This window comes from Girardinichthys multiradiatus, chromosome 18, assembly GCF_021462225.1.
Source record: "Girardinichthys multiradiatus isolate DD_20200921_A chromosome 18, DD_fGirMul_XY1, whole genome shotgun sequence".
NCBI lineage: Eukaryota > Metazoa > Chordata > Actinopteri > Cyprinodontiformes > Goodeidae > Girardinichthys > Girardinichthys multiradiatus.
The window spans coordinates 42,186,308-42,210,717 of NC_061810.1; the positions used below are offsets into that span (position 1 = coordinate 42,186,308).

The 24,410-nt window shown below is 38.8% G+C and overlaps 1 protein-coding gene across 3 annotated transcripts; it reads left to right on the forward strand.

Moving 5' to 3' along the window:
- Positions 1–887: 887 nt before the first annotated feature.
- Positions 888–24,181, forward strand: rtn2a (reticulon 2a). 3 transcript variants are annotated; one of them, XM_047392669.1, is made up of 10 exons: positions 888–1,643; positions 2,407–2,460; positions 2,809–3,393; positions 6,659–6,868; positions 14,952–15,159; positions 17,211–17,349; positions 20,917–20,986; positions 21,075–21,121; positions 21,205–21,263; positions 22,941–24,181. In XM_047392669.1, the coding sequence occupies exons 1-10, from the start codon at positions 1,613–1,615 to the stop codon at positions 23,014–23,016; spliced, it is 1,479 nt and encodes a 492-aa protein (XP_047248625.1). In that variant the 5' UTR covers positions 888–1,612; the 3' UTR covers positions 23,017–24,181. The 3 variants fall into 3 exon arrangements, with proteins under 3 accessions (XP_047248625.1, XP_047248626.1, XP_047248627.1); XM_047392671.1 differs by lacking the exons at positions 888–1,643; positions 2,407–2,460; positions 2,809–3,393; positions 6,659–6,868 and adding exons at positions 8,709–8,739; positions 13,510–13,602; XM_047392670.1 differs by lacking the exons at positions 888–1,643; positions 2,407–2,460; positions 2,809–3,393; positions 6,659–6,868 and adding an exon at positions 8,611–8,739.
- Positions 24,182–24,410: the final 229 nt, after the last annotated feature.

A 24,410-nucleotide genomic window follows, 5' to 3' on the forward strand; every position in this document is an offset into this window, starting at 1 on the left:
TCCTCCATGCTGCTCAGCTTCGCCTCCAGTTGTTTTACTCAGTGCCGTTTATATACTGTTCTGGATTTATCTGCTCCGGTCAGTTCTGGTCTGGTCTGCTGCGAACCCCGGAGGAGCTCCAAGAACCATACACAGATAGTGCAATAAAAGCCAGTGATAAATGCAGTAGCAGGTCCAAACCAAATCATTCTGCAGAAGTTAAACCAGTTAAACTGCTTCACTTTTCGTTTTATGCATCCAGATATTTTGCTGTTTTGTTCTATAATGGGTGGATTTACTGAGTGCAGCAAAGCTGCATTTGTTGCTTAGTTTGGTGCAATTGATCTAATGTAAACAATTGCTAATATATATACGTGTATATATAAATATTTGCGTGCATTTATTGATATAGCAAAATCTGGTCCATCTTTAGTGACTTATTTTGAAAATCTGGATGTTTTGCTCGTTCTGTTTCCTGTTGTTACGATTAATTTATATTGACTTTAGCTGTACTCCATAGACTCTGGTCAAATTAGATGACCGTCTGCACGCCGCAGCACTCATGCTCTGCTACTTGATGACAGCTGACCTTTTTCTCCTGGCTCTGCTGCGTCTCTCTGTGATAGTGACTGAAATATATCTAAAGAATCATCAGATTCTTCGCTGCTGTTTGTGTTGTCAGCCATTGTAGCAGCAGTCAGTTTATTTGCTGGGATTCCCCTTTGACGCCATAAAACGGCGCAAAGGAGTAGTGGAAGTGAAATTTATGAACATATATCTCAACAACTGTCATTTAAGCGGCACGAATATACATTTTGAAATATTTTATTAATGTTTCCTTTCCATAAATGTAATTGGATTTATCATAAAAAGTCACAAGCACTAAATGACACATTTAATATCTTCTTTTTTTATTTTGTGTAGTAGCAGTTACGTAATACATTTAAGTGGTATGAATATTTTCTGCAAGTATTTTAACTTTTCAACTTTCCTCGTTCATAATGTGTCTATAAAGAAACAGAGTAAACATATTTCCTGTCATGTTTCAATTTTTGGCAGGACCAGCTTTACTCTGACACTTCACTGCCCCCTACTTGACGTTGTTGCTTTGACCTCTTTTGTATTTTACTGTATTTGTTCAATAATTGCATACAACAACCTGAGAGATAAATATGTAACAAACTGAAGCAGACTTTACATGCTGGTTTATTTTTGTATTATGATGGAGCCTGCATTATTATCTGTGTTTGCTGCATTATTAATGACTTATCTCTCCCTATCTTCTCCGTCTCTTCTTCCTGCTCCTAAAACTGAAACCACGTGATTAGAAACAGATAGGCATAGACTGGCTGTGAATGGAAAGACGACAGCAGAGGCTCGTGCTCCTCTCCCTCCTTTGTAGCGTACACTCCTTCGGCTGCAGTACCAAAGATGTAAAAGGAGATGACGAGCAGAGGCAGCAGAGGGGAGGATGGTAAAGTGAGGCAGGGCGGGGTTGCTGAGTAACAGAGGCAGGAGAAGAAGGAAGCTGCTTTTACGGAGGAAGAGAGTGAATCCACACAACCTGTGCCGGCAGCAGATGAGGGAGGGGGGGCTTCCAGACTGGATAGGCCCAGCAATGCCTTGATGGAGTATGGGCCAGGTTTTAGGATTCTCCCAATGCCGTAAGTCTAGATTTTGTTTGTTTCTGTGCATGGTTGCACAGTGGAGATCTGTATTAGTCCATCACACAGATGTGAACAGCCCACCTCAGCATCTTTTTATCACCAACAGCCTGATTATCATATGTGTTAGCTCACCCTCTCTTCCTCTTTTTACCTCATTTAATGGATCGCTGCAGTGCAGATGCACAATCGTTTTGTTGTTACCATGCCTCAGTTTGCAGGCTTGCAGAAAGCATTTGCATGTAGTCATGTTAGCATTGTAAAGGCTTCTAATGTGCTATGAATTTGTGTGCACCCAATCTAATCTAGAGCTAAGTTACAGTGTCTGAATATTTGCCTGTGTTCACACAGCTGCTGAATAGAATATGTTGCATGCAGTGCAATGGCTGCCTGGTTGATTTATACACTGGTGTCATGCTGGCAATCTAATGTAGTGAAAGCCTTTTACTTCTGTCAGATCCACTCAATATTCAGTGACCTACAGTATGCACTTAGGAGTGATGAACAATTTGTGTTCCCTATTCTGATATTTTATATCAGCTTAGTATTTGTTAGTCTTATCGGCATGTTTTAATGTGAAATGCCACCAAGGAGAGAATTATAGTATTTTTACAATGACATCTTCTGTTGTACTGCAGTATTTATCGGGGTTCTGTGTTCTTGGTTATCTGCAGTACATTTGTGCAAAGCCTTAGAGTGGAACACTTTAAAGATAAATGTTTTTAATCTCAGTATCACTTTATATGAAACGTTTTTCTTCCAGAGGAATATGGCTCTGTGGCATCCACTCCAGACTCCACACCTCCATGCACCGATGGTAAGAATCACTCACCTAATCCATCCATCCATCCATCCATCCATCCATCCCTTCATCCATCCCTCCATCCATCCATCCGTCCAGTAACTCCTTTACTTTTATCAGTAAAGATCTGCAGGTCAGAATAACAATATCACAGCCTGAGCATTTTACAAGCGGTAGATTTCACTCAGTCATTAAAGCATGTTTCATCTTAAAATGGCACACTTTTTTCTACCTTTCATCTGTCAGAAGCAACAGAAAAAGGTTCTTTGTGATCAAATAAACTACTTAGTGTTAGGAGTATTTAGAGACACCTTGATCTATGTCATTCTAGATTGATGACTGCCTGTCTTGATTTGTATCCAGGCGGCAATGAGGAGTCAGAGATGTGCGAGCTGCAAACAGCCAGAGAGTGGTCTGATGATGATGATGAAGAGGAGCAGGCAGGAGATCCAAATGATGATGAAGGACAAGCTTCATCCCCATCCATCTGGGGAACCCCTCGCCAGCACTCCTTAGAGCTGACCTTCTCTTACATTGCCATCGCAGAAGCCGAAGCAGTTGGGACCTCACGCCATCAGCGTGAGAGACGCCGGGGTGTCCCACGGCTGGGTCGCACTCCTTTGATTCGAACTGACACGCTGGAGATGCTCTTGGACTCCCCTGATATGGACTGGGAGTCACAGGCTTTTCTCTGTCAAGATGAAGAAGAGGCAACATCAGATTCTAGAGCCCAGGAGCGAGTGGAACCAAGTACAACAAGGCCTGTGGAAAGAAGAGAAAGGGAACAAAGGGAAACTATTACAGTGCATCCTTCTCCGGAAACTGTGGACTCAGAAAGTCAAAGGACAGACACAGGAGATGGACAAGAAGAGAGTGCACGCCAGATTGGCAAACATCCTTCTGAGATCCAGTCATCTCAGCAACATAGTCCCTCACAGACAGTCCAGGGTAAGAAATAGAAACTTAGATTTTTTTGATTATTAAGCACTTAAATTATTTCCCAAGTTCAGCTTTGAACCTTCTAGAAATAACTATAACTATAATGTTCTTCCTTAAAATTTCCCCCTGAAATAAATTAATATGAAAGAAATTTTCTATTGTTTTTGTTGGAATTCTTAAGAGTTGAAGACAAATTGGTTTTGCTTCACAAATGTTAAGTATGTTTACTCCTGGCACTGTCAGCTTTCAGCTCATTCCTGCTGTCTGCAGCCAGAGCTAATTATAAAGCCCGACACACGATGACCTTTTTCTTCAAGGGGTCCTTCATTTCATGACTAAGACAAGCAGAATATGACTTTAAGCCACATTGCTTAGTGAACCCAGAGGTCAGAACCCTTGACAAGATTTGAATTCTTACTATTTTTAACAGAACACACTCACTGGGCACTTTATTAGGTACACCTTGCTTGTACAAAGCTGGACCCCCTTTTGCCCTACGAACTATCTTAATGTTACATGACATAGATTCAAAACGGTGTTCGAAACATTCATCCCAAAGCTGCTCTGTTGGATTTAAATTTGGTAACTGAGGAAGCCGTTGTTTAAGTTTAAGATCTGTGCTTCATGGAATGGTGTGTTATCTCGCTACAAGTAGTCATTAGAAGATATGTAGACTGTGGTTACGAAGCTATAAATATGGCCGTTTAATAAGTGTGCCAAGAAAATATGCCCACATCATCACACTACCACCAACACTCTGAACTGTTGATACAAGGCTTTGATCTAGGGCTAAAACAATTAATTGAATTGATCGTGATTTATCAATTATTGAAATAGTTGTCAGCTAATTTAGTATTTGAATAATCGTTAACTGGATTTTACAGACTAAAACAGGCCATTTGCTGAAAGAACAACCCACTCAGAGCAATAATTAGGCCAAAATGATACAAAACAATCTATGTTTTTCATTTAAGATGAAAAACCTTATTTGTCGATAAATAAATATGCTGTATCCAGAACTCCTCAAGTGGCATAGTTTTAGCTTCACCTGGTTCAAATTCTGTAAAAAACCTACTACTGAGCACTTTTTGCTAGATTATTAAGCTAATTGACAGATTCATTGATTAGCACAATAATCATTAGTTGCAGCTTTAATGTTGTTTACCACAACATCTGATTGTTTTCTGTTGATAGCTGACAGGAGGCACTCGGTGTGGTCTTTTGCTGCTGTAGCCCATCCAATACAAAGTTTGACATGTTGTGCTTGAAGAGATGGTAATTTTATTTATTGCGAGTGGTCATTTGAGCTGCTGCTGCCTTTCTATCATTTTGAATTAATCTGCCCATTCTCATATGACCGTAGCAAGACATTTTTTTTAATCACACAACTGAGTCTCACTGGATATTTTATCTATTTTTGGAACTTCATTTAGGTAACTTTCAAAGTTACCTAAATCTGCTTTCTTCCCTATTGTGGTGCTCCATTTGAACTTCAGCAAGTTGTCTTCACCACGTCTAGATGTCTCAGTGAATTTAGTTTCAGTCATGTGATACAGGTGTAAAAAAATCAATTGAAAACATGTACCTAATAAAGGCCGGTGAGTGTACAGGTCCTTCTAAAAAAATTAGCATATTGTGATAAAGTTCATTATTTTCCATAATGTCATGAAAACCCAAAATTCCTATCTCACAAAATTAGCATATTTCATCCGACCAATAAAAGAAAAGTGTTTTTAATACAAAAAACGTCAACCTTCAAATAATTATGTACAGTTATGCACTCAATACTTGGTGGGAATCCTTTGGCAGAAATGACTGCTTCAATGCGGCGTGGCATGGAGGCAATCAGCCTGTGGCACTGCTGAGGTCTTATGGAGGCCCAGGATGCTTCGATAGCGGCCTTTAGCTCATCCAGAGTGTTGGGTCTTGAGTCTCTCAACGTTCTCTTCACAATATCCCACAGATTCTCTATGGGGTTCAGGTCAGGAGAGTTGGCAGGCCAATTGAGCACAGTGATACCATGGTCAGTAAACCATTTACCAGTGGTTTTGGCACTGTGAGCAGGTGCCAGGTCGTGCTGAAACATGAAATCTTCATCTCCATAAAGCTTTTCAGCAGATGGAAGCATGAAGTGCTCCAAAATAACCTGATAGCTAGTTGCATTGACCCTGCCCTTGATAAAACACAGTGGACCAACACCAGCAGCTGACACAGCACCCCAGACCATCACTGACTGTGGGTACTTGACACTGGACTTCTGGCATTTTGGCATTTCCTTCTCCCCAGTCTTCCTCCAGATTCTGGCACCTTGATTTCCGAATGACATGCAGAATTTGCTTTCATCCAAAAAAAGTACTTTGGACCACTGAGCAACAGTCCAGTGCTGCTTCTCTGTAGCCCGGGTCAGGCGCTTCTGCCGCGGTTTCTGGTTCAAAAGTGGCTTGACCTGGGGAATGCGGCACCTGTAGCCCATTTCCTGCACACACCTGTGCACGGTGGCTCTGGATGTTTCTACTCCAGACTCAGTCCACTGCTTCCGCAGGTCCCCCAAGGTCTGAAATCGGCCCTTCTCCACAATCTTCCTCAAGGTCCGGTCACCTCTTCTCGTTGTGCAGCGTTTTCTGCCACACTTTTTCCTTCCCACAGACTTCCCACTGAGGTGCCTTGATACAGCACTCTGGGAACAGCCTATTCGTTCAGAAATTTCTTTCTGTGTCTTACCCTCTTGCTTGAGGGTGTCAATAGTGGCTTTCTGGACAGCAGTCAGGTCGGCAGTCTTACCCATGATTGGGGTTTTGAGTGATGAACCAGGCTGGGAGTTTTAAAGGCCTCAGGAATCTTTTGCAGGTGTTTAGAGTTAACTCGTTGATTCAGATGATTAGGTTCATAGGTCGTTTAGAGACCCTTTTAATGATATGCTAATTTTGTGAGATAGGAATTTTGGGTTTTCATGAGCTGTATGCCAAAATCATCTGTATTAAGACAATAAAAGAGCTGAAATATTTCAGTTAGTGTGCAATGAATCTAAAATATATGAATGTTAAATTTTCATCATGACATTATGGAAAATAATGAACTTTATCACAATATGCTAATTTTTTGAGAAGGACCTGTATATTGTAAGGCATTACATCATCGGACTTGTGAGATTTTTCCGGTACTGTAGCTGATGTCACATTACAGACAACAATTCAAAGTTACAGTACATAATTTGTTATAATGCCTGTAATTTATTAAAGCTATCAGCATGGTGACATCATCCTCTGTTTCCCAGCTGCAGAGGATTCACCAACCTTAGAGACTGAGTCTCCCGTCACCTTGGAAACCATTTCAGTCAAGCTACTCACATCTGTGCGACCCACAGACCCAGCATGCGCATCTCTGTCTTCTGTGGACGGTAACTCTCAGGAACAGCTGGTCAGAGATCACTGGTTTTCAGCACCGTACCTAACTGAGGATCTGACTGTATGCATCCGCATAGCAGGTACTAGATTACATCACTCAGTTTTACTAAGGTTTTCTTTCATAACTGTGACTGTTATTCTTCTTCCTACACAAATCTTCTCTGTTTTGTATATTATATTTGCTTAGACAGATTCTTTGTTGCAGCTCAAAAATCAATGCTTTATTCAAAGATAAGATTGGATTTCCCTCTTAGCATGTACCTTCAGGAGCAGGCAGGCAAAGACGGATCATCAGAAGTCCTGACTGTTCATTGTCTCTATAGTAACCAACTCTCTCGGGATTTCAGTAATGATGTGTTAATTATAGAGAAAACATTCCAGGCTTTGGCTGACTTTTTTAGACAGGCACACCTCCAAAGTTGTTATCAGTGTGGGTTTCTGCACTATTTCTTTGTATGCAGATTTGTCGGAGCTAGTTGGCAGTGTTTGAGTGAGTGGGGCAGAGAAGGGGATCATTAGAGATAAGATTCAGTCATCACACTTGATGGCTTTTCAAGTGGACCATTGTGTAGTGGTCAGACAGAAGTTATGTCTTATTTAGGTAGATAAAAGAGGGCTGTAAAGCCTGCTGATAATTATGTGGTCTGGCCTATAACAGAATTAGGGTAGTCTTAAATAAATAGGTCACATGTTACGTTATTTACTTCAGGTACAAAGTATCACATCTGAATTATAATGGCAAAAAAATCCTGAATAATTAAAAAAAGGTTTTCTTAATTGAAGTTTTTTTTTTCTTCTTTTTACTACATGTACACCTGGAGTGTTTGTTGTGAAAAAGTTCAGTCCCAGTGGCATTTAACACACTATAGAAAATTTTATGATCTGGCAGGCTTTGCAAACAAAAAAATTGCATGTGGCATCTAATAGTTGTTATGGAGATGCCTCTCGTTGCTGCAGTTTTCTGACAATATTTGTAGATATTTTTTACATCCTTTACAATCCTCTTTGCTGGGCCTTGTCAAGATAAACGTGGGTCCTCATTCAACCTTGTTTAGCAGTTTCAGTTTTTATTTATTTTATTCTAATGTAAAAACTGTACGTCTGCCTTATTTAATTGACATGTTCTCATCTTTCTACTCTGTGTCCTGCTGTTTCTATATACAGGGGAACAGGAGACCGTTCATTGTAAATTCAAAGTTCCTAAGCACTCTGATTAACCTAAAATAAGTAAAGAACAGAAGCAAAAGTACTTTATACTCTTATTTCATAATTTAAAAGAATTCTTTGGGGTCCCAATCCTCAGCAATAAAGTAAAGTTTCATTAAAGTTTATGTATTTAAGTACTTTTCACAGAGAAAACAATCCCAAAGCGCTGTACATAAAATGATTTTTAATTTTTAAATTAGGTAGCATAATAGTCAAAAAAGGGATAAGATAACATACAATAAAAAAACTAAACAGTTGAAAATGCAAGTCAAAATGATTCTCAACAATAGAAGTGGTTACAAATCAGCGTTTGCATTAATGCAGTTTGACTTTCAAGAGCATCTTTTGGCAGAATTGAAGGTGTTATCAAAACAATTGCAGATATTTAGTAGATATCTGTTGTCTTTGAAGAGAAGAAGACAGTTTTGGCTTTAGGCAATAATGGAAAATAGATTTAGTTGGCCTGAATATGTATACAATTGAGCTTTAAAAACCGATGATTTTCAAAGGATAGCTGGATAATTAACTCTTTATGCATGCTGTGGCTGTGAGGGTTGAACAGTAGAGGGTGGTGCCGTGGACAACAACATTATTTTGGGCTGTTAGGTCTTTGCACTGCTGAGTGAGCATTGGGTGTCCAAAAACAGCTCAGTGAGGTGAGGGGATACGTTCAGTGGGGGAGACAGAAAGGGACAGAACGTGTTAGGAGAGAGACTGGAACAGCGACCAAACATGGCCAGTAAAGGTGAGACTTTTAAAGGAATTTAAAATGTTTTCATGCCTGTGTAGTTAAAGTGCAGGGGATGAATTTTTTAACTGAAAAGAGGAGAAAAGGTGGTGGTTGATCTAAGTTTGTATAAACAAAAGAAAAAGTAGTGGAAAGAAGCAGGTTTAAGTAAGGGAAAAAAAAGCTTTTATCTTCACCAGCGCACCCGTTGCCACATTTGTGTTGTTGAGCAAAGGCCCGAAGCAGATTTCTAATCTAACCTCAGGTTACTTTGCAAGCTGGCTTGCTTGAGACTGCAGCTTCAATAAGCTGAAGGTGTGTCTGACTTTAGACCGATAAATGCTAAGTGTAAGTGGTCAGAATCTGTATCAGCGGCTTTAATTCAATTGTCTCCCTTTAATCAAGTAAAATGGTGCCGTGACGGTATTAGACAGCTGTCGCTCTGCCAGCTCGGTTTTCCCACTTTAGGCTGAACAGCCGGTGCATGTATATGTATTTATATATACATATACAGTATATATATATATATATATATATATATATATATATATACACACACACATACATACATACATACATACACACATATGTACATAAACACCTGCGCTTAAGTTACGGACCATAGGAGTGTTAGTTTTAAAGGGACTACAGCACCATACGGTGATACACTTTGATTTTACACTCTGATCCTGTGATGGCAACAATTGCCATCAAGCACTGGCAGATAGTTTATCGAGGAATGTTGACATGCTGCAGAATTGTTGAAATTCTCCACATTGGAGGATTTTCGTGCGTAAACGGACTGTTTAAGGATATTAAACAACTTTATGCATGCCCAAAACCTCCATTTTGTTTTGGAGTCATTCTGAGGTGGACTTGCTGGTGTGCTATGGATGATTGTCCATCTGCATAACCCAAGTGGGCTTGAGCATTAGGTTACAAATTAATAGCCAAGCATTCTCCTACACGATTTTCTGGTTGAGGGCAGAATTCATGGCCCTATTGATTACTCAAGATGGTTTTTTGTCCATTGAGAGACAGGCCTTTGTGTTCTTTTAATCAGCATTGGTTTTGACATCGGAACTCTCCAATAGATACCATTTCCACCCTGTCTCTTGAATCATGAACACTACTGAAGCATTCAAGCCCTACAGTGCTCTCGGTTTTTGTAACCTCATGGGTGATTTGGTGACATGCTCTTTTAGTTTTTGGTAGGCTGGCTAATTTAGGGTAGGTTCACCACTCTGCCATGTTTTCTACATTTGTGGATAATGGCTGTCATTGTGATTCACTAGAGTTCCAAAACCTTATAAATGGCTTTGTTAGTCTTGCAAATTGCTATGTCAATTACTTAAATACTCATTTGTTCTTCATTTTCTTTAGATGAGGGCACAATGTGCTGGATTTTAGATCTTTTTTTGCGTAATTCATGTTTTCAGGGGGTGCTTCTTCAGTAATTTCTTGATTCTACAGGTCTAGCAGTTAGGCCTGGGTATGGCAAGTGAAACTGAACCAAAACAATGTGGTTAATCACAGTCAATTCATGCAATTGCTTCTTTACATAAGGTCAGATTGGTTTTGATAGCTTTTTTCCATCAATAAATAAAATCATCCTTAGAAAACTGCTATTTTTATTTGTACAGGTTATTTGATTATCTAAAGCATTTGAGTATAATTTAAAGAAAAGCAAAAGCAGAGTCACAGAAGAAATCTGTGAGAGGGAGACAAAAAATGCTTTCAAGACTTGATAGAAAATTTTTATTTACCTAATTAATTACATTATGAAACAAGTATTCATCTCAAAATGCCTGGCTAAACTATGAAGAAAACATCTATAGTTTATAAAAGGGTTTGCAGTGTATCTAATGAAGGATGGATTGAATCAATCACAATGTTACTTCATACCCATACACTGCCAGTTTGTCCCATCCTCCTTTCAAACTAAACAAACTATTTCATGCTTGTGTAATTACCCATTATATATATGTTTATTTCTTCTTGTAGTTTGGTACCTTTGATAAATGATCAAGGCAAAACAATTATAAAGATGTTGAAATCTAATGTATGATTAAATTTTATGGTATATTATTGTACACATTTCATAATATAGCCTGTTTCAATTGATTCTGCCACTGATAGATATGATAGATTAGGGAAAATCTTCTGTCAGTAGATAATATTGATTGTAGTCATATAACCGCATTTAATTACAGTAGACTATGAGTAGGTTATGGAAAATTACTTTAAATTATCTTCAAAACGGTTTGAAATTAGTGCTGCGTGTGAGGATCACCCTTTGTGAATGACAACAAGAAAGGGTATTCCAAGGAAGTTGTGGGAATGCATTGTGTACTGAGAGGTTAGACATAATCCACCTACTGTCAATGCACTCTATCCAAAGAGGTATCTATGTATTCTACTTCTGAAGCTTAGCATTTCATTTCATTGAATGAAGAACTCAGACCTTGTCTGTCTATATACAGTGGGCAGAACATATACAGGGTTTGGACAATGAAACTGAAACACCTGTCATTTTAGTGTGGGAGGTTTCATGGCTAAATTGGACCAGCCTGGTAGCCAGTCTTCATTGATTGCACATTGCACCAGTAAGAGCAGAGTGTGAAGGTTCAATTAGCAGGGTAAGAGCACAATTGTTGGTGCACGTCTTGCTGGCGCATCTGTGACCAAGACAGCAAGTCTTTGTGATGTATCAAGAGCCACGGTATCCAGGGTAATGTCAGCATACCACCAAGAAGGATGAACCACATCCAACAGGATTAACTGTGGACGCAAGAGGAAACTGTCTGAAAGGGATATTCGGGTGCTGACCTGGATTGTATCCAAAAAACATAAAACAACGGCGGCCCAAATCACGGCAGAATTAATTGTGCACTTCAACTCTCCTGTTTCCACCAGAACTGTCCGTCGGGAGCTCCACAGGGTCAATATACACGGCCAGGCTGCTATAGCCAAACCTTTGGTCACTCATGCCAATGCCAAACGTCGGTTTCAATGGTGCAAGAAGCGCAAATCTTGGGCTGTGGACAATGTGAAACATGTATTGTTCTCTGATGAGTCCACCTTTACGGTTTTCCCCACATCTGGGAGAGTTACAGTGTGGAGAAGCCCCAAAGAAGCGTACCACCCAGACTGTTGCATGCCCACCGTGAAGCATGGGGGTGGATCCGTGATGGTTTACTCCACCAGTATCACGTAGTGACCTGGCCACTATCCTGAAAGAAGAATGGCTTAAAATCCCTCTGACCACTGTGCAGGACTTGTATATGACATTCCCAAGACGAATTGACGCTGTATTGGTCGCAAAAGGAGGCCCTACACCATACTAATAAATTATTGTGGTCTAAAACCAGGTGTTTCAGTTTCATTGTCCAACCCCTGTATATTATGTAAATACATGTATGCATAATATACATGTATATACATATATACCTGCCAATTTTGCAGGTTTTTCCTGCATGTAGAAATCTTTAATTTTGATCATAGGTACTCTTCAACTGTGAGTAACAGAATCTAAAACCAAAAATCCAGAAAATCACATCGTGTGAGTTTGTAATTCATTTGCATTTTATCGCATACAGGGACTCAGTTTAGAAATATTTCTCGGACAATAAAAGCAGCATTTTACCACAATTCTTGAATGTCTGTCCTTAATACAGGAGACACAATTTAGTAAGTCAGCTAACTTTTGTAATTCCGAGTCACTAAAGGAACAGTACAGTTAAATGTCGTCAGCATACAAACGGCCAGAAACCCACTGATAATATTACCAAGGGGGTTGATGTATAAAAGCAACAACATTGGGCCCAGGACTGAACCCTGAGGGACACCATGCAACAAGAGAGTGACTTGGTTATTATGTTGTTTGCAGACTACATAAAGGTCTTTTGCTCAGATAACAAGAAAACCACTTAAGAACGGTTACAGAAATTCCAATCTCATTATATAATCGATGTAACAGAATTTTGTGGTCGACTGTGTCGAAGGCTGATGACAGATCCAATAAAACCAATACACTGCACTGACCAGAGTCTGCAGCCATCAATATATCATTAGACTTTTAACAAGGCAGCCTCAGTAGTGTTAATCTTACAGAAAACAGCGGAAACTTGTCTAGAATATTAATACTTCCCCAGAAAGTTGTCAGCTTTCTCCACAACTTTAGCAAGAAAAGGCAGTTTTGATATTGGCCTGTAATTCCTCAGCTCAGATGGGTCCAAATTGGACTTTTTCAACATAGGACTTAAAGCTGCTTTAAAAAAAAAAAAAAATGGAACAGACCCAGATTTAATCTTTTTATGTAATTTTTACACTTGCCTGATCAACCTTTTCTACAAAAAAGTCTGTTGCAGTCATCTATTGTCAATACTGGCACCAGCGGAGCTGAAGGTGCTACTATATTATTAATGGTATCAAACAAAACTTTTGAATTATTCTTGTTCATATTCACAAGAATAGAAAAATATGCAGATCTGGCCTGTTTAATAATTACATCTAGTGACGAGGTCAGCTCTTTTAAATGCAGTCTGTGAACTTCAGGTTTTGTAGATTTCCATAAATGCTCCGCCTTGCGACATGATCTCCTTAACAACATTATGTCCCTATTTATGCAAGGGCAAGGGTTTTTTGGATATGACATTTTGTTTCTCACAGGAGCAACCTCATGTAATACAGATAGGGAATGGCTATGGAAAGACTGGGCAAAAGAATCTGCATCACTGCAACTGTCCATACAATTGGGCTCAAATAATTCTGAGAATTTCTCAACAGCAGTTTGACTGATCATTCGCCTTTGGGAACTCACTACACCTACGCTTCATCAGCACACTCAGGAGCAGCTGATCAGATGGCCTGAGGAAACAGGTGGGGTGTGTAGGGATGTAGCAGCTCAGACAGGACAAGGTCATATAGAGCTTTAAAAGCAAATACAATTATTTTCAAAGGAACCTTAAGATGTGCAGGCAGTGAGTACAGGAAGGCTAAAATAGAGGAAATGTGATTAAAGTTTTGTGTGCCAGTTAAGATACGTGCAACAGCATTCTGTACCCTCTGGAGCTGAGAGATAGAGGAATCACAGATTCCTATATAAAGTGTGTTAAAGTATTCCAGCTGAGTGGTAACAAAGGCGTGGATTACTGCTTTGAGATGTCGCAGTGTAAGAACTGGCTTTACTTTAGCCTGCTGCCTCAAATGGAAAAAAAGAATTGATTTAACAATTGCTCTGATGTGATTTTCTAACTTTAGTTCAGCATCCACTTTGACCTCTTGGTTAGTAACAGTTGACCTGGTGTTCTAGACCAAGGAACCAACATGGGGAGTTTCAGTGGAGCTTCCAAAGACCTTCAGAAAACCCGAGGAACTTTTGATCAAGACAACTTTAAACTGTTAAAGTTTGTCTTCCTGAAAGGAAAATGAATGAGGGTATAATAAATAAATGGGTATAATGAGCTCTAGTGGTGTAAGAGGTTCCAGGTTCAAGTTTCAAACAAGCCCCCATTTTGTTATAGTTTGACTCCAGGACTATAACAACATAATTCAAAGCTGAACAGTTGCTTAAACATAAAAGAAACAGAAACAAAAAACTTAAGGCTTTTAAAGATCAGAGAGGGGAGACTTGGGACACTTTATATATTAAAGCTGTTGTTCCAGCCGTTGCTGGGAGACATTGAGGGAAACCAACAGGGTGTAGATTAATGGCTGCAGACAGCCTGACGTCTGACAACAGGTGCTGGGAATTTAAATTCTCCTCAACTGCTGGCTTTTCTCTCTGAAGGCTAAATTCAGCCAAGGCTTGAGCCTGTAGTTGCTGTGTGCTATCTCAGGCTATAGGATGGAAATACCTTTTTTCCTAATGTCTTTCACCTCTCTGTCCTTTCTTCTTGATAACATTCCTGCAGGCTCCCTTTCGCTACACCTCTGTCTATGTATTCCTTCTTCAAAATAAACAACCGCAGAGCACATTATGTTTTGGCAGTTTTTTTGTTATTGGGTTATATTTATTAATACACAAATTTGAATATTGGTAATTAGCTTCAGAGGTTTGGCTATTTATCCTGTACCTGTATTTCATTTCAAAATTTTATTTATACTGAACTGTTCAATTATATTTACTTTAAACAGCTACACTTTTGTCTCTGTAAATTTCCTTTTTAACCTGTTTGTTGTGTTTCTTTTTTTTTTTTTTTTTACCTTTTTCTTCATCTACCTGTCAGTGATGGACCTTATCTACTGGAAGGACACAGAGAAAAGTGGGATGGTGCTCACAGCCTTGGTGGTGGGCTTCCTTTCGCTGTTCCAGCTAAGCATCATCTCTGTGGTCTCCACAGTCTCCCTGGCAGTCATGTGTTTCACTATCTCAGTACGCATCTACTACCAGTTGCTCTATATCCTCAACTGGGGGGACGGAGAGCATCCCTTCAAGTAAGATGATTTTATAGTGTTAGGAAATCAAAGAAACCTGTTTTCTTTTTTTTTAGTTTTAGGTTATGTTAAACATGACTTAATATTTGTTTTTACCTTTTTTTAGGTTTCTCTTGGTTTATTTTAATGTTCAAAATATTACAATCAAATTCATTCTACGTTTTTTAATTAGAAAATAGTAGTAAAAACCCTAGAGAATTAAAAAGTCCTTTGATATTGTGTTCTTCACAAATTCAATTCAATTCAAAAATATTTTATTAATTTATTATTTATTATTTATTAATTTATTAAATGTGACACAAAGACCTTTTTTTATTATTTGATGAAAAATAAAATAAAATTAGACTCTCAATCCTTGGCCCTCCAACCCTCATTTACTCCACAGGAAGAAAAAACTCAGCATGGTCCTCCGCACTAAACTGCAACAGTAAAAGTAAATGTGAACACTTCAGCTTTAAAGAAACAATTAGGACAATTTTATTTTGATTCAAAAGCAAGAAAAATATCTTGTGGAAAATAGCAACTTCTTTAATCAAAAATCAAGATTTGACACAAGATGTATGTATAGTGAGACACTATTGTGACTGCAGACCATGGCTTAAAATATATTGTAGCAAAGCAGTTTCCAATATAACAGATGAATCCTGTTGTCATCTTTGTTTAAGTCTTGTATACGTTTCCTGCAGTTTAACTTATTTTACTCTGTTATTTAAATGATACTGTTACATCGAGATACAATATCTCTTCTGCCAGGGAATCATGGTAGAGATGAGCAGCAAAATCATCAAACATAACTAATAGACCAGAAAACATAAAGCCAAAGGAAAAAAACAACAATCCCTGTAACACTAAACAAAAAACTCAATTAAATTCAAAATAAATTAAAGAGTCATGAATATCCTTTACACTTGATTTGTATTCATTCTTCTCTTTCATTAGTAATTATTTTTGTGTATTTTTAATTTTGTTTCCCAATCAAGTGTTTGTACTGCTATTAATTTTGTACTAAATCGTTTATCCGCTATTTTTTTCTGATTGTTTTTACCATATCTTTCTGGGTTAAAAACAGCAGCCATGATGGTGGGATGTGAAAAGAGAATCTTGCAGTTGTTTAAACATGCATTTGGAGCTATCCTGGTGCCCCTAAATGTTTTAGGCAAATGACTTTGATAAATTTATTGAATTGAAAAACCAATATCTTGCCCTCAGGAGACCCCAGTGCCAAAAAGGCAAGTAATCCCAGCAGCAGAAAAGCTTATGCTCTATCGTCGAACAGTCAGTTGAAGGTATTGCGTGGAGTGAACCACTGTGGCCAATTAAAAGACAATATTATAAAACTTGTGCTTTTCATTACTTAAACTAGCTGTAGGACAACCTAAGAGCACCAGCTGCAGGCATGCTGTACTCGGCTATCAGTAAATTACAAGGAAACAGACCAATAACTCAGGAATGTATGCATAAAACAAATAAAGAAAGCAAAAACTATTCTATATATAATTTTATTTTCTAATATCCATTTCAAGGCAAATATTCAGACCTTTGTTGAGGTAGATGCAGGGTACACACAGGACAGATCGCAAGTCCGTGCAGCATTCAATGCAGTATTTATACTAAATTTATTTCCTTGAATCCTCCAGTAGATCTAACATTTGGGCATAAAGAATAAATCTAGGAAATACAGATCCCTTTACACCAGTGGTGTCTAACTCCAGTCCTCGAGGACTGTTGTCCTGCATGTTTTAGATTTGTCTGCAGTAGCACAGCCGATTAAAGTTGCTGAATTAGCTACTTGTATGGAAAATGGCGTGCAGGAAACTACTAATGACATTTCTTTGATTCAGATATGTTAAATCTCTGAAACACTTTAAAACATGTATACTGTATATTATGCATAGAGCATTAAAAAAATTCATTTTTACAATAAAATTCCGTTATCTCTGAGGGGTCTAGAGGCCTGTGGTGCCTCCTTAGCGATTAGCTCAACAAATCAGTATTTGGTTTAAGTTAACTTAAAATCTATTGATTTTATATTGAGTGTGGTTTTCCTTCAGGTCATACTTGGATCTCAACATCAGTTTCAGTGGAGAGCAGGCTGACTTCTACATGCAAAAAGCCATCTCTCTGACTCTGTCTGCCGTTGATACCCTAAGGAGGCTGTTTTTTGTAGAAAATCTTTTTGAATCCCTAAAGGTAAGTTAGACATACACATTAAATGTGTTTCACTTGATTTCTTTGTGTGTTTCTGCTTATGTGGACTTTTTTGTGTGCATGGTTGTTTAGCCTTTTAGTACGAGGAACTATTTTAACGATCCATTGTTTTGCTTCGGATAGAAGCTCTAGTCCTCATTAACCCAAACCTCTATGTGGCTCTGTATTCTGTCATTTTGCTCTCATTATCAGTTATCTGCCATCATTCCAGCTCCCTGGTCAACAGCATTGTTGCGCCCATCCTCACCTACTCAGAGCTGCAGATTATGTTCCTTAATAGTGCTCAAACAAAGACAGCAGCTGTCATGTTCAATTATACAGGTCCTTCTCAAAATATTAGCATATTGTGATAAAGTTCATTATTTTCCATAATGTCATGAAAACCCAAAATTCCTATCTCACAAAATTAGCATATTTCATCCGACCAATGAAAGAAAAGTGTTTTTAATACAAAAAACGTCAACCTTCAAATAATCATGTACAGTTATGCACTCAATACTTGGTCGGGAATCCTTTGGCAGAAATGACTGCTTCAATGCGGCGTGGCATGGAGGCAATCAGCCTGTGGCACTGCTGAGGTCTTATGGAGGCCCAGGATGCTTCGATAGCGGCCTTTAGCTCATCCAGAGTGTTGGGTCTTGAGTCTCTCAACGTTCTCTTCACAATATCCCACAGATTCTCTATGGGGTTCAGGTCAGGAGAGTTGGCAGGCCAATTGAGCACAGTGATACCATGGTCAGTAAACCATTTACCAGTGGTTTTGGCACTGTGAGCAGGTGCCAGGTCGTGCTGAAAAATGAAATCTTCATCTCCATAAAGCTTTTCAGCAGATGGAAACATGAAGTGCTCCAAAATCTCCTGATAGCTAGCTGCATTGACCCTGCCCTTGATAAAACACAGTGGACCAACACCAGCAGCAGACCATCACTGACTGTGGGTACTTGACACTGGACTTCTGGCATTTTGGCATTTCCTTCTCCCCAGTCTTCCTCCAGACTCTGGCACCTTGATTTCCGAATGACATGCAGAATTTGCTTTCATCCGAAAAAAATACGTTGGACCACTGAGCAACAGTCCAGTGCTGCTTCTCTGTAGCCCAGGTCAGGCGCTTCTGCCGCTGTTTCTGGTTCAAAAGTGGCTTGACCTGGGGAATGCGGCACCTGTAGCCCATTTCCTGCACACGCCTGTGCACGGTGGCTCTGGATGTTTCTACTCCAGACTCAGTCCACTGCTTCCGCAGGTCCCCCAAGGTCTGGAATCGGCCCTTCTCCACAATCTTCCTCAGGGTCCGGTCACCTCTTCTCGTTGTGCAGCGTTTTCTGCCACACTTTTTCCTTCCCACAGACTTCCCACTGAGGTGTCTTGATACAGCACTCTGGGAACAGCCTATTCGTTCAGAAATTTCTTTCTGTGTCTTACCCTCTTGCTTGAGGGTGTCAATAGTGGCCTTCTGGACAGCAGTCAGGTCGGCAGTCTTACCCATGATTGGGGTTTTGAGTGATGAACCAGGCTGGGAGTTTTAAAGGCCTCAGGAATCTTTTGCAGGTGTTTAGAGTTAACTTCTTGATTCAGATGATTAGGTTCATAGCTCGTTTAGAGACCCTTTTAATGATGTGCTAATTGTGTGAGATATGAATTTTGGGTTTTCTTGAGCTGTATGCCAAAATCATCCGTATTAAAACAATAAAAGACCTGAAATATTTCAGTTAGTGTGCAATGAATCTAAAATATATGAATGTTAAATTTTCATCATGACATTATGGAAAATAATGAACTTTATCACAATATGCTAATATTTTGAGAAGGACCTGTATAATCATTATAGAAAATGATCTGGCCCATTTAAATTAAACAGCATTATTACCACATGGTCTGCTGCAAATGCAGAATCATTATGTTTGTGCCAGCATCATATATTTGCTAGTGAGGTACACTCTTATGATCTGATTGCATTTTACCCGCTTATTTACAGCTACTTTAAGATGTTAAGCTTTGATTATTCTTTCTGTTTTGGTTTGAATGACTTCCAGTTCATTTTGTAAATCTTTTTTATAGTTTTATAACAAAACATTGTTTTTCTTTTGTCTCAGGCAACTGCTTAAATTTTCTGATAAATTGCAGCAGCATTCAATGACCTAAATTTCATGTTTAATGCCTAAAATTGACATCGCATGATTAGTTGCACATATGAAAGCAAACGTGCTATTAAAAAACAAATGAAGTCGTAGCTCGTGAACCTATTTTGGTTCTGATACTGTTCCTAAAGCTTGGTAGTGACTCATATATCTCCTCCCCCTCCTTTTAGTATGTTGCTCCATCTGATTGCTATTATTTTGTACAGCTCTTCTGTTTATTAAATCAATTGGTTTCACCAAGTGAAGCATGTCTGAGGAGCATCCTATCATATGTCACAACCTATCATATCTTGATCAACATAAAAGGAGCTCAAGGCAGCTGAACTCGTGGCCAAACTTGAGAAATAACTTTACCGAAGGACCACCAAGCTACCATTAATCCATGCATAACACACGAGCCACCCAAGACAAAACTAGTGATAGTGCACTCCCTACCTCAAATGTAAGGAAAAGGATGTCAGGAGAAATGTTGTCTGACAGTGACAGGTTGGAAACCTCACTGACTGGCACTGTACCCAGGGATTTCAACGTTCTACATGGGCAACCTGATCTATTCTGCCATCAGAATACTTTTTGCTATAGCAGCTATGTAAAACATAGCAGCAGTGAATGGAAGCAGCTAAAATCTGACTATTCTCCATGTATTCTGTTCATGTTTTACTTATGAGGGTTGAGCTGCATAACATTGTTCAAGGTCACCGCCATTTCACAAAAAACACGACTTTAAAGACTCTTTTTGTGTCATAAGAGCACCTAATAAAGAGAGATTTTGAAAACCCAAAACTCAGAGATTCAGCAATCTGAGTGTCCCTTTTATTTAACAAAATTATTTTACTCTTTTATGATATTGGCTCTAAGTTATGACAAAATTTTTCCTTTTACATTAACTTTTACAGTGGTAGTAAGAAACCCCACTGCTGTAATTTTCCTTTTACTCCAGTCTTATCATACTTCATTATTTCTGCAGAACCTTAGTCCTTAACTTTAAACAGGATATAAATATTTATAGAAAATTAGACTCCATGTGAGCTGGTTGAGCCACCTAATCACTGAACCTCCTGGTCAACTGTGACCCTGCTGGTATGCCAAATGACACACAGGAGTCAGCACACAGAGACCCCCAGGATAAGATGGAGTCTTTTTTCCATGTGAGACAGGGGTGTCTCATATCGGATTCACTTGATCCTGTAACTGAGACTGAGACACTGACAGACATTAGATGCTGTGTACAAAGCATTATGGAATATAGGGAAATGAGCTTCACTGCAGAAAGATTGATAATTTTCTAAAACTAGGCAATTTAAGCCAATTTCATCCAATATTATCTAGACCTTTTTGTCCGTCCTTAATGGTAGCTGAACAAAATTTCTGAGGCTGTTCTTTTATTCTGTTTCTGTCTTTCTTCAACATCTAGTTCCTGTTTTTGATGTACCTCGTCACATACCTGGGAGGCCTTTGCAATGGCCTTACTGTTCTCATCATCAGTAAGACACTGAAATCATCACTGGACACATAAAATGTTTTAATTAACACTTTTGTTCACACATCAACTGTTTTTTCTTCTCCTCCCAGGTGTGATTGCTCTCTTTTCTTTGCCTCTTTTCTATGATAGACGCCAGGTAATCATTTTTTTAGTTAGCCACATTAATGTTATTTTCAACACAACAGATTCATATTCCTTGTCTAAACTGTGACATTATAGGATCAAGTGGACGGCTTTATTGGAAGAATTCAGGCCCAAATTGACAATGTCAAGGACTTGTGAGTATGGCGCCATCTTCTGACACTAAGTTGCTACTACCACAGCCCCATAACTGTTTTCTCATAGTTCATAATAAAGGTAGAACACACACCCATTCTTCAAAGAGGGGAAAAGTATTATCCTCAAAAATACATGAAGTTCAGATGTTTTGCTTTATTTTATTGAATGTTCACACAATAAACCTTAGTGACTAGACCATAGTGAACATTCATGAGTTTGTCTGACTTAACTCATGAAATGACTGCAATATTGTGAACGTTTTAGCAGTAGGGCAAACTGTCATCAAGACAGCACATCAAGAGCACTGAGAAAAAATATTTGCACTCCTAAAGATGTCCTCTGTTTTAGCTTAATGTCAAACTATATTGTTTCAGATCATCAAACATATTTTTTATATCCGACAATTATAACCTGAGTAAATTGGAACTTTTAAAATGTAATGGATTAAGGGGACAAAAGCCATGCAAACCATCCTGACCCTATGTGAAGAAGTAAATGTCTTTGAACCTAATAACTGGTTGTGCCAGGTACTGGTCATGAGTCTTTAATTCTATATGCTATAATATAGCAGTGTGATAATTTTGCCCCACCGCTCTTTGAAGAATTGCTTCAGTTCAGCCACATTAAAATTCCCTTGAGCATGAATGGACTGTTAAGAGTCATGCAACAGCATCTCAATCAGATTTTTGTCCATACTTTGACTTTGCCAATCAAAAATCCCCATTTTGTTTGTTTTTGAGCCATTCAGAGATGGAATTTGCTGGTGTGCTTTGGACCTTTCTTCTGCAGGATAACCCAAGTGCGATCAGGCTTAAAGTAAAAAAAAAAAGAAACTGGTGGCTGGACATTCTCCTTGAGGATTTTTTTGCAAGGAGCAGAATTCATGGTTTCATCATTTATAGAAAACCCATCCAGATACTAAAGCAGCCCAAGACCATCACACTACGACCACTATGTTTGACTGTCAGTAGGATATTGTTTTCTGGAAATGCTGAGTGGGTGTTACGCCAGATGTAATTGGTCACACACCTTTAAAAAATGTCCACGTTTTCCTCATCAGTCTATAGAATACCTTCCTAGAAATTCTGGCATCCTTTGCACAATTTCCACCTCTGTTCTATGTTTTCTTCATTTCTGGATAATGGTACTCACCGTGGTTCTCTAGCATCCCAAAGCCTTAGAAATGGCTTTGTAACCATTTCCAGACTGATAGACGTCAATGAAGTCATCTTTTTAAAAATCTTCAGATCAGGGCACCGTGTTTCCTTTTTACATCTTTTCACCTACTTCATGTTGTCTGGCAGGTTCTATTTAAGTGGTTTCTTGATTCTACAGGACTGTCATTAATCTGATGTGTGTGGCTAGTAAGATGAAACTCAGTTTCTTTCAATAGAATTTTATTAATCACAGTTAATGATTTAACAACGGATGAATAACTTTTTTCACACAGGGTTAGATTAGTTTTGATAGTTATTTTTTTCATAAAAAATTTAAAGGCTGTGATTTGTATTCAAATAGGTTGTCTTTATCAGATATTACATTTGGTTTGATCTGAAAAAGGTGTAACAACAGAAATCTCTGTGTGTTTGGGGGGGACTGCTTAGCCTTAAACTGCGTTGTTGGTCTTTGGGACGGATCCTGCAGAAGCACTAACCCCACCTCTGTCTCTCCTAAAGTCTGCGAAGACTTGCCCAAGGTGGCGGCCCTCCTCCTGACACAACTCCTGGTGGTGCCAAACCTAAAACCCAGTAAAATCTCATGGACAACAACTTAGGAGAAGCTTCCAGAGTTGCAGATTGTCACTCAATGTCTTACTCAACTATGTGTCCTGAAGACCTCCAGAGTATGGGTCTGCAGAAACTGGGAAACTGAAGGAAAGAGCAACGATGGACTGTACACATAAACTATGTCTCATTTCTAAGGGTCATAGGATAGAGCTCAGATGTTCTTAAGGTGAAATCAAAGTTTATGAGTTCTAGGTGAAAATGATCTGGTGTCAGAGGGGAATATCATCTTTGAGAATATTATTTCAGTGTGTCATAAAAGAGGTTCAGTGACCTTCTTTGGGTTGTTGTACATATGTGTGCTGAAGAACATGAGTGGGAGTTTCTCACCCTGACCCTCTTCTGAAACTGAGGAATTCAGTCAGTTGTTCAGTTGATTTATTTTACATGAGGGGACAAACACAGGGATTATCATGGCAGCATAAAATGACCATATCTACATTTCTGATGCATTTTCATTCTCACAACTATTTATCTGCATGAACGCCGCTTTGTTGTTTTGTTTGTTAGGGTCTGTTCTGACAAAATTACTAAAATGAGCTTGCTAGCCCCAAACAATTATAGTCAATTTTCGTCTTTGTTTTCGAAATGTTCTTTTCAAATCTACCCCAGCTGCCATTCACATTCATTTATACTTCAGTTATATTTGTTTTAATTCTATGTTTAGTCTCTGATATTTTCCCCCTTTTTAGGTGTAACAGAAAAGCATAAAGATGAGATTTGCAATAATTTTACACCAGAAGTGGAAGACAAATCATAGACTCAGAAGTCCTGACAGGATGTTTGTTGTTGAGTGTTTGTTTAGTGAAAGGTTTAAGATTTTAAACAGATCCTCCCAGTGCTCTTAATGTATTCTTCTCCAGCTTTGAATGGAACCTGACAAACTGAGGAAGTAAGACGCAGAAGGTGCCTTATTTGACTGCAGGTTTTTGTGCATGATCTCATTCACAAGCCTTACTGCAACCATTACTTTATCTGACCATCACCTCCCACAGAATGCTATTTTGTGTGATTATAGTATTATATATAGATGCATACGCAGGATTTTAAAGCAGAATTGTAACAAAATCAGTTTCAGGAATCTTTAAAGTATTCAGAATGCTCAGCTATTTCAGCCCAAATTTCATTTCAGATAATGCTTCAAAAGTACCAGTGTTATTCCTATGCCTTACTGTTACTCAGCTCATGCATCCTAAAGAGAAGCATTAACAGATATAAACCCCAACTTGATGGCCTGTATGCCTCAAAACATGCCGATGCCAACAACTGACCCTTAGTAGTTGAACATCCATCTCTTTCTTTGTGTTTTTGGTTTCAGGGGTTCTAACCAAAATATTTTTTCACATTGATGAACTTCACTGA

Excerpts from the sequence above, each read along its gene's own strand:
- rtn2a (XM_047392669.1), top strand. The coding sequence starts at position 1,613 with ATGGGCCAGGTTTTAGGATTCTCCCAATGCC. Across the intron at positions 2,461-2,808 it reads CACACCTCCATGCACCGATG|GCGGCAATGAGGAGTCAGAG; the intron begins GTAAGAATCACT and ends ATTTGTATCCAG. Across the intron at positions 21,264-22,940 it reads ATTGACAATGTCAAGGACTT|TCTGCGAAGACTTGCCCAAG; the intron begins GTGAGTATGGCG and ends TCTCTCCTAAAG.